At 40.7% G+C, this 15,749-nt stretch overlaps 1 protein-coding gene across 3 annotated transcripts in view; it reads left to right on the forward strand.

The window, feature by feature from the left end:
* The window catches only part of LOC140495730 (connector enhancer of kinase suppressor of ras 2), a 577,745-nt gene that overhangs the window by 501,713 nt on the left and 60,283 nt on the right, over window positions 1-15,749 (forward strand). For all 3 annotated transcript variants that reach the window (XM_072594776.1, XM_072594774.1, XM_072594775.1), the window contains exons 17-18: window positions 14,438-14,511; window positions 15,492-15,563. In XM_072594776.1, the coding sequence (XP_072450877.1) occupies window positions 14,438-14,511; window positions 15,492-15,563 (146 nt within the window). The remainder of the gene's footprint in view (window positions 1-14,437; window positions 14,512-15,491; window positions 15,564-15,749) is intronic.

Genomic DNA, 15,749 nt, shown 5'->3' on the forward strand with positions numbered 1-15,749 from the left:
GCCATCATGTGTGGTGACTTGAATAATAACTAAACAAAGTCCAACACCAGAAGTCAGAGTAATATGCTAAGCTGATGTTAGACTAGCTGAAACTTTCCTTAATGGGGGGGGGGGTTAATTCAAAGAAGCATTTGGCACCTTTTCATGAACTGAGTCTCAGAAAATAGATCCAGAGATAAGTAAGTTATCATAGACAGGTTAGGCTAAAGCTGAGTTTGAAGTTGTCTCAGAAGGTGGTTGTATTAAAAATGGATTTCTGATAAGGGAATGGAGACCCCTAACAGATCTGCAGATGAAGAACAGACAGTTGTTCATCAGATAGTGGCACTGTCCAGATACTACAAGGAGATATTCTGAGTAGTACTTGAAATTCCTACTGAAGGACATTTAAGAATATGGAAAACTCAAGCATCAGCAATCAGGAGTTTTACTCACAAAACTGCTGTGCAATTCTGTAAAATGTGTCACAAACCTCAGGAAGTTGGTAAACATCAACAAGCAAAACAACACCTTAAAGACCCATACTAGTTTTTAAAGAAATATTCAGTAGAGTGTTTGTCAATTCAGAGGAATGCTCAAATTATAATAAAGAAGTCACTATTTACTTTGGAAAAGTACTGAAGTCACAGAGATCTAGAACACAGAGAAAGGTCCTTTGGCCCATTGAGTCTGTGTGAGACAAAAACAAGCACTTAACCACTCTCGCCCCATTTTCAAGCACTTGGCTCATAGCCTTGCATGCTTTGCCGTCATTAATACACATCTAAGTACTTCTGTTTCTGTCTCTACCGCCCTTCCTGGCAGTGAGTTCCAGATTCCCACCATCCTCTGGATGAAAAAACATTTCTTCACTTCTCCTCTAAACCTCCTGCTCCTTACTTTAAATCTATGTCCCCTGGTCATTTTTCCTTCCACCAAGGGGAAAAGTTTCTTCCTGTTTAGCTTGTCTAAGCCCCTCATTTTATACATCCCATTCATGTCCCTCCTCACTCTCCCCTGCTCCAAGGAAATCAATCCCAGTACATCAGGATTCTTAAACAGCTTAACAAGGTAAACTTAACAACTAACATGCTGGGAAATACTGATACGTTCTGACTACAGTTTGGCAGATCTACATTGGATTCTAATGGAGAATCTATAGCAAAGAGATTCAAATACAATTTTGCATTCTTTAGTTGTAAAACCGCTGACTGCCCGACCTTACCCTTCACTGGGCATCACTATTGTTACGATAATACAATAGGAGTACGCTAGACATGTTGCTGCTGTGGACACTGTTAAAGGAAGTTTCCCTTCATAGAAGAATCTCGGAACAGAGAACATAGTCTCTGAATAAAGGGACACCAACTTAAGACTGAAATGAGAAGGGTTGTGAGTCATTGGAACTCCTTGCCACAGAGAGCTGTGGAGGCAGAGTCATAGAAATGTACAGCACGGCAACAGACTCACCAGTCCAACTCATCCATGCTGACCAGATATCCTAAGTCAATCTAGTCCCATTTGCCAGCACTTGGCCCATGCCCCTTCCTATTCATATACCCATCTGGATGCCTAGGAAATGTTGTAATTGTACCAGCCTCCACCACTTCCTCATACATGCACCACCCCCTGCCTAAAAAAGTTGCCCCTTAGATCCTTTTTAAATCTTTCACCTCTCACCTTAAACCTATGCCCTCTATTTTTGGACTCCCCTACCCAGGGAAAGACCTTGTCTATTTACCCTATCCATGCTCCTCATGATCTTATAAACCTCTATAAGGTCACCTCTCAGCCTCCGATGCTGCAGTCCTTATGTACATTCAAATCCAGATAAATGGTGACATCAAGGATTATGGGAAAACTGCAGGAAAGTTTGAGGAATGTTTGCGGACTCTGGGTTTATACTCGATGAGTTTAGAAGGATGAGGAGGCATCTAACTGAAACTTACAGAATACGGAATGCCTTGGACAGAGTGGATGTTGGGAAGTTGTTTCCATTGGTAGGAGAGAATGGGACCCGAGGGCACAGCCTTAGAGTAAAGGGAAGACCTTTCAGAATGGAGATAAGGAGAAACTTCTTCAGCCAGAGAGTGGGGAATCTGTGGAATACACTGTCACAGAAGGCTGTGGAAGCCAGGTCATTGAGTATATTTAGGACTGAGGTAGATAGGTTCTTAAGTATCAAGGGGATCAAGGGTTATGGGGAGAAAGCGGGAAAATGGGGTTGAGAAATTTATCAGCCATGATTGAATGGTGGAGCAGACTCAATGGGCTGAATAACCTAATTTCTGCCCCTATGACTTATGGTCTTATAGAAAGTGGATATAGGAATATCAGATCAGTCACAATCCTCGAATGGTGGAGCAGGTTTGAGGGGCTGAATGGCCTACTCCTCTGTCTCTTTCTGATGGTCTTAGCCAATCTCTCTTCATAGTTGAAACCTTCCAGACCAGACAATATCCTGGTAAATCTGCACTGCTCCCTCTCTGGTGCTATCACAACCCTCCTATAATGTGGAACTGCACACAATAATCCAGTTGTGGCCCACCCAACATTTTATACAGCTCCAGCATAACTCCCCCCTGCTCCTAAACTCCAAGCCTTAGCTGAAAAAGGCAAATCTACCCTCTTAGCCACTTTATCCACGTGTCGTGACACCTTAAGAGACAAAGGGACATGCACACACAGGTTCCTTTGACCCTTGGAGCTTTGCAGGATCCTTCTGTCCATCGTGTATTCCCTTGCCTCACTTATCCTGCTCAAATTTGAAAAGCTAATCGAGTAATGTGGAAGGCCTAAATCTGTTATTTGAAATAAAGGTGGACAAAGAAAGTTTGTTTAGTTAGAAGAATATGAAATGACCGTTCAGTGTCCCACAGCAGATGCCCTGACACAATCAAGTTTAAATTGTGATTGTGGTGCTCAGGAAGTAGTCATGTTGCTCAATGTGCAAGAAAGGAAATGCAGTTTAATTCTGTGTGATCAAATATCATTGATACACAATATCATTGAACTTCCTTTAACAGTGTCCACAGCAGCAACATGTCTAACGTACTCCTATTGTATTATCGTAACAATAGTGATGCCCAGTGAAGGGTAAGGTCGGGCAGTCAGCGGTTTTACAACTAAAGAATGCAAAATTGTATTTGAATCTCTTTGCTATAGATTCTCCATTAGAATCCAATGTAGATCTGCCAAACTGTAGTCAGAACGTATCAGTATTTCCCAGCATGTTAGTTGTTGGCTTTAAAATAGAGAAATTCCATGGGTGATTTTCATGAAGACCAGACAGGCCTACGTTCAGGTGGAGAAAGTAGGAAATGCATTGAATTTGAAGTGCAGGAAACTGTCTCAATCAGAGTCAGCAAACCTTTGTCTGGATTCTGAGCATCTGTGATTCAAATTCCTCCTATTCATTGTTGCACTGATGTTTAATTTGATAAGCAACAAGATTTGATTGTTTTAGAGGTTTACAGCAAGGAAGCAGACCCTTCGGTGCAACTTGTCCATGCTATCCAGTTTTCACAAATAAACTAGTCCTATTTGCCTGTGTTTGGTCCATATCCCTCCATACCTATCCCATCCATATACCTTTCCAAATGTTTATAGTGGGGTCAGGAGGTTCAGATGGCATTGCTTCCAGAACTACAGACATTTGGAGCTCAAAGCAATAGTTAAGAAGTGGGATTCTGCAAATTAATTTTGAGTCCAATAATAGACAATCTAATGGAGTTAGATCGTTTAAGACAAGTTCTGATCAGATACTTGAAGCAATCCCAGTTTTCATCCAAATTGAGGAAGTGAAGCAACTGTGAGGAAAAAATGTAACAGTAGTTGAAAGTAGGGAAATGGATCCAGAAAATGATGTGTGGGAGAATATATTTACTTCATACCTTGAGGAATGATTTCTTAAGGAGAAAGTGAGGATTGCAGATGCTGGAGATCAGAGCTGAAAATGTGTTGCTGGAAATGATTTCTTAAAGCAGGAATGTTCAAGCATATACTTGAATTGAATTATGTCAATTGTCACATGTACTCACACATGAGTACAGTGAAAAGTTTATAAGTCGCTACTTACAGTGGCATCTTAGGTACAAAGGTACCTAGGTACAGAATCTCGGTACAAAGTAGCAAAATAAAGAACATGAAGAATCAAATGCCTCTAATCCTTAGATCAAGATTAATGTGACATAATTTTAGACACTGACACAGAGGAATTCATTTCAGAACCAAGTTAAATTGACTTATTTTTCTGTTTCAAATGAAGATTGGTAAGCAGACAGTGAGCATTATTACCTGAAATTATTTTCCTTGGAGTAAGAGACTGATTGTACGAGTCAGCAGAACTTACTCTTTCTGAGAATTCCTTTTTGTTGGAAAGTTCAAAACTCAAAATGCAAGACTTTTCAAATGGAATCTTTTAATTTGATTATTCAACGTAAAGATGCTGCTCATTTCTGGAAAAGATAGCATGGTGTGTTTGACTTTAAACAAGAACAGTTATGAGGGCGTGAAAGCAGAGCTAGTGAAAGTGAACTGATATTTAGATTAAGGCATAGTGGCAAACCCATTTAAAGTGAGGTTCCAGAAAGCAGAGAATAGACACATTCCAACAAATAAGAAAAATTCTAAACTCGAAACTGCTGTCTATGTTTAACTAAAAATGTCAAAGAGCGTGTCAAACTCAAAGAAAAGGCATACAATTGTGCAAAGATAGGGAATGGTCAGAAGATTGGACCAAATATAAAAAGCAACCAAAGAATTATTAAAAGATTTTAAAAAATGGAAAATTTAGAGTACAAGAGAAAGTTAGCCAAAAGTTTAAAAACATATAGGAAAAGTTTCTTCAGATGTTTAAGAAAGAAATGAGTTAGCTGAGTAAATGTTGGTCCTGTAGATAATGAATTTGGTGAATTAGTAGTGGAGGATACAGAGATTACAGATGAATTGAACAGATATTTTGCATCCGTCTTCAATAGAGAGGAGATGAGTAACATCCCAGAAATAGCTGTAAATCAGGAATTGAAAGAAAGGGTGGAACTCAAGAAAATTTCAATTCCTAGAGAAGTCGTACTGAGCAAAATATAGGAACTGTGAGTTGACAAGTTCCCAGGTCCTGATGGATTTTGAGAAGGAGCTGGTGGGATAGTTGATACATTGGTTTTAATTTGCCAACACTTATTAGTTTCAGGGAAGGTTCCTTCAGTTTGGAAAAAAAAGGAAGGAGGGAAGCAGTAAACAGTAAACTACAGGCCAGTTAACTTAACATTTGCCATTGGGAAAATGTTAGGAGCTTTGATGAAAGACATTTATAACAGAGTATTTGGATAAACACAAGGTAATCAGGCAGAACCAACATGGTTTTGCTGAAGTGAAATTGTGTTTAACTGATTTACTGGAGTTCTTTGAAGAAGTAACTTGTGTTGTGGATAACTCTTAGGAGACATTTAGTAAGGTGCCACATCAAAGGTTATTGTGGAAAATAAAAGCTCATGATATTGGCGTGACATATTGGCATGGATGGAAGATTGCTTTGCTGACAGGAAGCGAAGAGTTGGAATAACTGGATCATTTTCAGGCTGGCAGGATGTCACGAGTGGTGTGCCATAAAGTCATTGCTCAGGCCTCACTGTTTACAATTCATATAAATGATTTGAATGAAGGGACCAAAGGTGGCTAAATTTGCTGATGTACCAAAGATAGGTAGAAAGGTGAGTTGTGAAGAGAAGCCTACCAAAGGAAGTAAGTGGGCAAAGATCTGGTAAATGGAGTACAACATACAAAACTTTTAACTTGTTCATCTTGGCAAAAAGAATAACAATGCAACATATCACCTAAACTGTGAGAGATTGCAGAGGTCTGAGATACGGAATGATCTGGGTGTTGTAGTGCAAGAATCATAGATATCTGTATGCACTTGGAGCAAGGAATGCAGAAAGGTTATGGAATATTATGTTTTATTGTGAGGAGTATTGAACACAAAGGTAAGGAGCTTATGCTGGTGAATTCTAGGATATCTTGTCAGCAATGAGTTTGGTGCCTGGAAGGGTAGGGCTAGAGTTGGGGAGGAGACGTTCCATTGGTAAAGAAGAGGTCATTAATAAGGTGTGTTTGGTAAGACAGGACAAGAGATGTCGCAGCAAGAAACCCTTCTAAAAACCAGACAAAAGTGACTCTGATCCAAATAGTAAGTAAGATTCAGCCCTGTCTTACTGCTTAGTGATATCAAAGTCAGACTAATTGTCTCCACTTGTTTGAGTTTGTGGTGATTTTGCCCAGTACTGCTGGTTTGATTGGCTTTACCATTAATCCACTAGTGTTGGTTTGAGAAAGTTCAATGTAACAACGATATTTGTATTGTCCCCAGACCAATTTTTGATTTGATTTGATTTATTCCTGTCACGTGTACTGCACTTCAGTGAAAGGTTTTGTAAAATGTGCCTTACAGGCAGATCGCACTAGACAAGTGCATCAGGGTAACAGAACAGAGTGTGGGATACAGTGTTACAGCTGCCGACAAGGTGTTAAGGTTTGTGTGGCGGCAGTGCAGCAGAACACAATATAGCTCTGGCTCTCTACCTCTCCCTCTCTTCCTGTCTCCCTCTCTCCCTCTTTCCTTTTCTCCTTCTCCCTCTGTCTCGCCCACACTCTCAGCCCCTTGTACCTGGGTGTAAGTAACTCCAGCACCTGCTTACTGTATCTCACCCACCTATTTCCGTGAGCTGCATTTTGCATACCCCTGCAGAAGAAAGGTGGATGAAAGCTTCCTTGGGTATTGACAGGATCAGTCTGAACCAGTAACTTAACACTGGGGCAAACAACCTTGTTGTCAGCAAAGAACTGAAATAACATTCAAGGATACCGGAAGACATCAAACTAAAACAACTCGTCAAATCTTGTACTCTAGTTTGGCACTATTGAACTGTGTTTTCCCTGTTTATTTTCCCACCCTTCAAATCCATATCTTTGTGGGTCTGTCATGTGTCACTGTGCAGGCAATTACAATAGACTACAACGGTTACAGGATTTTAAGTTGGTAATTCATACGCACCGTTGCTATTAGTTAAAAACAATTTGTTCATCAAAAATAGTTTTGTTCCTTATTAAGTTACACAACCTTGTGGCATATATACTTTCATACTGTATTAATAATTGGAGCCAAATTGGGAGTTCAATCATCAACAAATATTTTGGCTGTTGCGATGTCTCTAGGAATGGCAAGGCCTGCTACTGTAGTGGGTCATAGCAGCACATTAGAGATGTTTCATATCAATTGTCAGCTGTGTAACGTGAGCCTCTCAGTTACTGGGCATTGTCACAGTTGGGGGACTGTGTGATCTCTTGAGGTTTACACTGCTGTCATACAATAGGGACTAATTGGCTCATAAAATACTTTAGGATTCAATGAGGAGAGGTGGGTTTCAAACTGAGGTCAATGAACTCTCTTAATTGAGGAGCTGTATGTATAAAGCTCCTCAAAGTAGTAACAGGAGTAACAGTAACTGGTTGTCCTGGGGATTCAGAGTAACATCACGCTGAGTCACTGTCAACAGCTCTGTGACAACCTGATAACTAGAATCACTAAGTCACAGCCAACCCTTAATACTCACTGTCAAATATCTTAAGATGGTAATAAAGCCACTGACTAAAAGGAAAAGTGAGTTATCTGCAAATGATAACTTAAATGTCCTGGCCTATGGCTGAAGGATCATTACGAAGAACTTTTCAAGTATTAAAATACTCTTTGCTGCTCAGTTGGTTGATATTATCCAGTTCAGGAGATTCCTGGCCATTGGGAGGCAATGGCATTGTGGCACTTTGACTGGACCGAGTAATCTAAAGGCTCAGACCAGTGTTATCGAGTCATAGAATCATGCAGCATGGAAACAAACCCTCTGGTCCAACCAGTCCATGCCGAACATAATCCCAAACTAACACTAGTCCTGCTGCTCCTGGCCCATATCTGTCCAACCTTTCCTATTCATGTACTTATCCAAATTACTTTTAAATGTTATAATCGCACCCACACCCACCTCTTCCTCAGGAAGTTCATTCCATATGCAAGCCACCCTCTTTATAAAAATTTGCCCCTCATTTTTTTTTAATCTTTCTCCTCTCACCTTAAAAAGGTGTCCCCTACTCTTGAAATCTCCCTCCCAGGGAAAAGACAGCTACCATTAACTTTATCTATACCCCTTATTATTTTATAAACTTATATAAGGTAGCCTCTCAACTTCCGACACTTCATTGAAAAAAATCCTCTTCTATCCAGCCTTTCCTTATAACTGAAACCTTCCACACCTGGTTGTCCTGGGAATTCACGTTCAAATCCTACCACAGCTGGTGAAATTTAAGTTCCAGCAATAAAATTAGAATTAAACTAGGAGAAAGTGAGCACTGCAGATGCTGGAGATCAGAGTCGAGAGTGTGGTGCTGGAAAAGCACAACAGGTCAGGCAACATCCGAGGAGCGGGATAATCGACATTTCGGGCATAAGCTGATGAAGGGCTTATGCCCTAAACGTCAATTCTGCTGCTCCTCGGATGCTGCCTGACCTGCTGTGCTTTTCCAGCACTACACTCCCAAATTAGAATCTAAGCCTAGATTCAATAATCATGGTCATGAGATTATCATCAATTGTTACAACGCAATAATTTCTTTAGTGAGGAAAATCTGCCTTCCTTACCCTTCTAGCCCCATGGCCACTGGAGATGGGCAGAAATGATGACCTTGCCAGTAACATCATGTAAAGAATAATACAGCACCCTCTGGAAATAAGTCTTGAGAGCGTGAACAGATCATCAGCTTGATGAATGATATCTGTGTAACTCAATACATGTGCAAAAGGTGTGAAAATGACTCCACGACATTGAGAGAAGCACATAGCATCACCTCTTTTGCAGCTGGAAAACCAAAACTAGTGGGCCTTTTAATCTCAGCTAAAAGGAAATTAGAGACAGGTCTTGTGATGCAGTGATTGTCTCCAGTCCTGAAGGTGAAAGTTCACAGCCCACTCCAGGACTAGTAAGCCAAGGAAAGGATACCACATGAGGTGGTTCACCAACCTTGGAATCCTCTCGCTATTGCCCAGAAAGGCAATAGTGCGAGGATTCAAGTCTGACTTGCTGCAGATATATGTCATTACGAGTCTGAGCAGGTTGATTAAAATAACAAAAGCAAAATACTGCAGATGCTGGAAATGTGAAAGAAAGCCAGAAAGTTCTGGAGAAATTCAACAAGTCTGGCAACATCCATGGAGAGAGAAGCAGATGTAACATTTTGAGTCCAGTATGATCCTTCTTCAGAACTCTGCTTCTCTCTCCACAGGTGCTGCCAGACCTCCCGAGTTTCTCCAATACTTGGTTTCAGCCTTCTAATCTCCTTTGTGTGTTTGTAACATGTATATTCTTTATCCCAATATATTTATGCTGTGCTTTTATATGGCTTTCAGTTGTATAACACTTTGAACAGCACACACTGCCTTAACTGAAGATTTGTTTCAGTGTCTTGTTTATACACATCATCGCTTTTCATCATCATTATTGGCCCACATGCAAAAATTGGAATTCCATTTGCTTTATTTGGCTTTTTCCATTTGAGGTTCGATTTTGAAAGTCTGTTCATATGCACAGCTAAATCCATCTGCTTTTTTATACTTTGGAGACTTCTGCTGTTCAAATGATAAATGTGATCCTGATCCCATTATTGTTGAGAAAATAATTCCCTACATCCAGAGAGCCAATAGACAACACAAGGTCGTGTAGGTTTCCCTAGCTGTACTTCACAAGATTAGGTTGCTTCTAACGGAGCTTCATCAGTAACGATATCCATTTCAACAGGTAATATTCTTGCACCTCAGTAAGGATGGCAACTAGCTGGTGTAAGAGCTGGCATCCCTGATTGTTTGCAAATGCTAAATTGTGACTCACAAGGTTAGAACATACTTCTTTGCCTTTTTTTGAACTGAGATTGACTTCATTTCTCTCAGTATACTAATACTTTGTTGATTTAATTTCAAATTAGTTTCAACCATGCTTCAGTATTGTGGTTTGTCCTTGGGAATGTTGGAGCAAATGGAACCCAACAAATATGGAGCAAGTTTTGAGAATGAATTTTACTTTTCATTTATGTATTGATAAGGGCTTGTACACAGCATGTCCATGCTCCATGTTACCGTCATACTGCTCAATTTGTAGAAGCTCTGTTTAATCTTCAGGACTAAATAGAAACCTGGCTATTTCTTATATTCCTTGCCTTCATTTTAATCAAAACAATTTCTACTGTATTGTTTCAGCCTCATAATTGCAATGTTGGCTTTCTTGGTCTCTGACTCTGTTTTTGATTCAGACTGCACTTTTTAAAAAGCTTAAAGTACAATTAATAAGCTTTGGAAATGAGCACACATGTTTTGTGACTATGAATTGACAGCCTTGTTAGTCCCATTACAAAAATATGAACTACCAGAATATTGAGCATTGTTTGCCTGTGACTTCACATTGAGAGTTTAAGACTGGCTCAAACCACTTTCAGTTTGACACTGAAAATAAACGTGCACCTTGTAAGTGATGAATCAATCCTACTCCATTTTGAAGAACAATTGGACCATCACTGTGGGTGATAAGAGTGCAAAATATTCTCAAGATTTCAACATCCACCACAAGAGTGGCTCAGCAGCAGCATTACTGATCGAGCTGGTCGGGTCCTAAAGGACATGGCTGCTAGACTGGATCTGTGGCTGGTGGTGAGAGAACCAACAAGAGGGATAAACATATTTGATCTCATCCTTACCAATCTACTGGCTGTAGATGCATCTGTCTATGACAGTATCAGTAAGAGTGACCACTGCACAGTCTTAGTGGACACAAAGTCTTGCCTTCACATTGAGAATAACCTCCACTGTGTTGTGTGGCACTATCACCATGCTAAATGGGATAGACTTCGAACAGATCTAGCAACTCAATATTAGGCACCCATGAGACACTTTGGGTCATCAACAAGCAGCAGAAGTGTACTCCAGTGTAATCTGTAACCTCACAGCAAGGCATATCCCCCGTTCAACCATTACCATCAAGCCAGGGGACCAACACTAGTTCAATGAAGAGAACAGAAGGGCATACAAGGAGCAGCACCAGGCATACCTGAAAATGAGGTATCAATTTGGCAATCTTACTGAAGACACACAATATGATTAAAGTTTATTCTCACTGTGAAGGTAAGACTCGGTGTCCACAAGGACTGTGCAGGGCTCACTCTTATCAATATTGTCATGGACAGATGCATCTGCAGCCAGCAGATCGGTAAGGATGAGGTCAAGTATGTTTTCCCTCTTGTTAGTTCCCTCACCACCTGCTGCAGACTCAGTCTAACAGCTATGTCCTTTGGGACCCACCCAGCTTGATCAGTACTGCTACCCCCAACGCAGAACATTGGTGCAGAACATTGAAATCCCCACCCAGAGTACATTTAGTGCCCTTGCCACCCTCATTGCTTCCTCCAATTTTTGTTCAACATGGAGGAATGCTGATTCATCAGCCGAGGGAGGATGGCATGTGGTAATCAGCAGGAGGTTTCCTTGCCCATGGTTAATCTGAAGCCATGAGACTTCATGGGGTCTGGCGTCGATGTTGAGGATTCCCAGGGCAACTCCCTCATGACTGTATACAACTGTGCCCCCACCTCTGCTGGGTCCGTCCTGCCACTGGGCCAGGACATATCGACGGATGGTGATGGCGATGTCTGGGACATTGTAAGGTATGAATCCGAGAATGATTATATCAGGCTCTTGCTTGATTAGTTTGTAAGACAGCTCTCCCAATCTTGGCTCTAGCCCCCAGAAGTTAATAAGGAGAATATTGCAGGGCTGTTTCTACCGTTGTCTTTTCCAGTGCCTAGGTTGATGCGTCTGGTTTCATTTGTTTGTTGTGCCTTTGTAGTGAGGGGCTTGCTAGGCCATTTCAGAGGATGGTTAAGAATCAATCATATTGCTGTAGGTCTGCAGCCACATGTAGGCCAGACATGGTAAAGATGGCAGATTTCCTTCCCTGAAGGACATCAGTGAGCCAAATGCATTTTCTATCCATGGACAATTGTTTTGTGGTCATCAGTAAATTTTTAATTTCAGAATTATTTTTTGAGTTAAGAATTCTGCCGTGGCAAGATTTGCACCCTGGCTCCTGTGCCATTCGCTGAGTTTCTGACTTAATAGTCTCGCAATAGTGCTGTGAGTCCATTACCTCCTTATCCATGAAGTGATCCCCTTGAGTCTTTTCTGCACCCTCTCTGATGTTTTTACATCATTGCTAAAGAGCTGCCCAGAACTGGTCATAATATTCTAGTCCAGGCTTAATCTCCTGGACATAACCTTCTTGATTTATTACTCTATGAATTAAAGTCAATATTAGAGTTGAGCTGGAAAAGCACAGTAGGTCAGGCAGCATCCGAGGAGCAGGAAAATCGACGTTTTAGGCAAAAGCCCTTCCTCCAAGAATCATAGCGAAGGAGGTACTGACTTTATGTAAATCGTATAAAACAAGTCACCAACTAATTGTACACACACGCACTCTCTCTCTCTCTCTCTCTCTCACTCACTCACACGCACAGACACAAAGTCTCTCTCTCACACACACACAGACATACGCTCTCTCTGTCTCACACACACACACACACACACTTGCATTCCAAGAATAATGAGGTTTCTTTTTCTCTTTCTGTCCACCTTCACTGCTCAATCTAAACATAGAAATATAGAAGATAGGTGCAGAAATAGGCCATTCAGCCCTTCAAGCCTGCTGCACCCTTCAGTACAATTGTGACTAATCATGCAATTCAAAACCCAATGTCTGCTTTCTCCCTGTACCTTTTGCTCCCTTTATCCCTAAGAACTATATCTAGATCCTTCTTGAAAACATTAAATAACTTGGGCTCCACCATTTTCTGTAGCGGAGAATTCCCCAGGCCCACCAGAGTGAGGAAACCTCATCTCAGTCCTTGTGGGGTAATATTAGTGAACCTTGGAGCTTTATCTCTGGGCAGGTGCATTTTCCTTCACTTTCATTATTTCTGTTCTGATTGTTTTTAGACATGTGTGCTGTATTACAGCTTATTTTTAAGAGGAACAGGCTGCCTTTTGGGAGCTGATAGTTTGCAGGAACACAAGCTGACTTCTCACACTGAGGCAACCAGTCTCCAGACCTCTGTGAATGCAGACAGCTAGCAGTGTGGAGCATGCTGGGTTCCATGTAGATCGCACTGTAATGAAAATGAAATTTGGCTGTACTTTCATTGGAACCAAAAGAGACAGAGCAGGAATTGCAACCCCTACAACCAATTAATGGCATGGGTCAATTTTCGGACCATTGTGTTAAACCTGTATGGGATCTTGATTAGATGACACTTTGGATGTTCAGTTCTAGTCCCCATATCATAACACAACAGCAACTCTAGAGAATATGGAGTCAAAGTATCCTTACTAATACCAGGACTGTGAGGTTATACCAGTTGGGAACAATTGACCACCCAGGGATGAGAGAAAAGAGAAAATGGAGGATAACTAATGGAAGACTTTAAATTTGGAAGGCAGTTTGATAAGATAGGTGCAGAGATGTTTCCTTCCACTAGATGGGAGACAGATAAGGCACAGTAAGTGTAAGATAATTATGAATGAGTCCAAAAGGAGAAACCAGAGCCTGGTTAGAATATGGAACTTATCATCATAAAGTGGCTGGTATAGATGTAGATTAATTAAATACAGAAGGGGGAAAGGATATATTGATGGGTTTGGATGAAGAAGGATGGTCAAAAGTGCATTTTGGACATCACCAGGATACGCATAGGCCCATTGGTTTGAGAGGCCTGTTTCTGTGTTATGAATACTATGTGAAATGACAATATAATTTATTTGGATACACACAAAAGCAGTTCATTGCATTTCTAATACTTTTAATAGCAGAGCAGTCAGGTAGCAGAAGCACAGTGGACTAATAGGTAACTGCTAAGGTGAAAGGATTAAAGCTTTAATGATGCTATTCAGCAGCAAAGGTACATCTATTTTTTTCTTGTAGATTCATTCTGAGTTAACCTGCTTACAGTTGGTTGATGAAGCACTTTCAGTTTAACCTGACAAAAGAACGCTATCTTAAAATGGTTGTTTTGAGGTCAGTAATTCTAAAGTTACGGTTTAACACACAGAAGCACAGGGTTTAAATAAAATGTCATGACAGGAAAAATTCAAAGTATAATTGGAGCTACTTTAGGGGCATGCTAAATGAATGGATACTTGAGGTAAGGAATTGAAGCTTTTCTAATCCCCATTTTTGTCAAAATCTGAATAGATTAGAATTTGAAGTCAATGTATGTTGATGTATTTTTACATCACCAGAGCCTTTAAGACCAGAAAACTTAATTTTTTCATATCAGAGCACTTTCTCTTCTCATCACCGACTCTGTGCTTTCTCGACAGGATGAAAAGGCTGAGGGATTCATCAGCTTGCCGGAGTTCAGGATAGACAGAGCTATTGAATGCAGACGGAAATAGTAAGTGTTAATCTAGCAATGCGGCTGTGCAATTTGTCAAAGAAAAGGTTTCCAAACAGAAGGAATGCTATGAGCATCTGAACATAAATTTACCAACTGCATGCTTTCAGTAATGAACCTCAGGCCCCGGGACACGGGTTGCATCCACATTTAGTTTCCAGGGCCCTTGAGGGACAGTTCCAGTCGATAGAGAATGAATGGTTTTGTATACAGTATCAGAACATTTACTTTCAGCTACCACGAGATCCTATATATGTGCCGTTCTGTTGTGAGGTGCAAATCGTGACTCATTTTGACATTTCAGTAACTCATTTAGTTTGAATAAAATTGACTAGCAACTGGGGTTGGAGGTGATGGCCTAGTGGTATTATTGCAGGATTGTTAATCCAGAGACCTAGGAATGTTTCCTGGGACCTAGGTTCAAGTCCTGCCATGGCAGATGGTGGTAGTTGATTTCAATAAAATAAAGAAAATCGGGAATTAAGAGTCTAATGATGCCCATGAATTGATTGTCAGGGGGGAATAAAACATCTGGTTCACTAATGCCCTTTAGGGAAGGAGGATGCCATCTTTACCTGGTCTAGCCATTGATGTGTTAAGAGTCAACCTCATGACTCCAGACTCATTGTCATGTGGTTGACTCTTAACTGCCCTCTGGGATGGACAATGAATGCTGGCCTAGCCAGTGACACACTCATCCCAGGAATGAATAAAAGAGCAATGTTTTGTGTCTCTAAACACAAGCTGACTTTGTGTGACAGTGTAAAATATGCCACCAGCTCACCGACCACCTTCCCTTGATGCCTCAGTAAAACTATATTCATGAATAAAAGGAGGAGAGCTACCCACTCACTGTCAGCCATTATACACTTGCACACAAAGAGTCATAATCTGTCACAATGTCATCAAAACTTTGAAGAATAATGACATTTCTTTCTCTCGGTCTGTGTGATGTGACTTTCATGTTTGTTCCTCTGCAGTGCCTTCAAGGCTTGCCATCCAAAAATTAAGAGCTTCTACTTTGCAACTGACTGCTTGGAAGAAATGAACAGGTAATTTTAAAAAAACTTCTGTAAAAATGGATTATATTCAGCAGTTTAGATGGTGATTCAAAACTGAAACTAAAATGCATGATGAGTTTATCTGTACCCTCTTTGCACATAGATATTGATTAGGAAGAATGGATTGACTTGATGGCAAACCAGCATCAGAGAAGTTTTGTTAATTATGGGCCATGA

Source organism: Chiloscyllium punctatum, chromosome 25, assembly GCF_047496795.1.
Source record: "Chiloscyllium punctatum isolate Juve2018m chromosome 25, sChiPun1.3, whole genome shotgun sequence".
Lineage (NCBI taxonomy): Eukaryota > Metazoa > Chordata > Chondrichthyes > Orectolobiformes > Hemiscylliidae > Chiloscyllium > Chiloscyllium punctatum.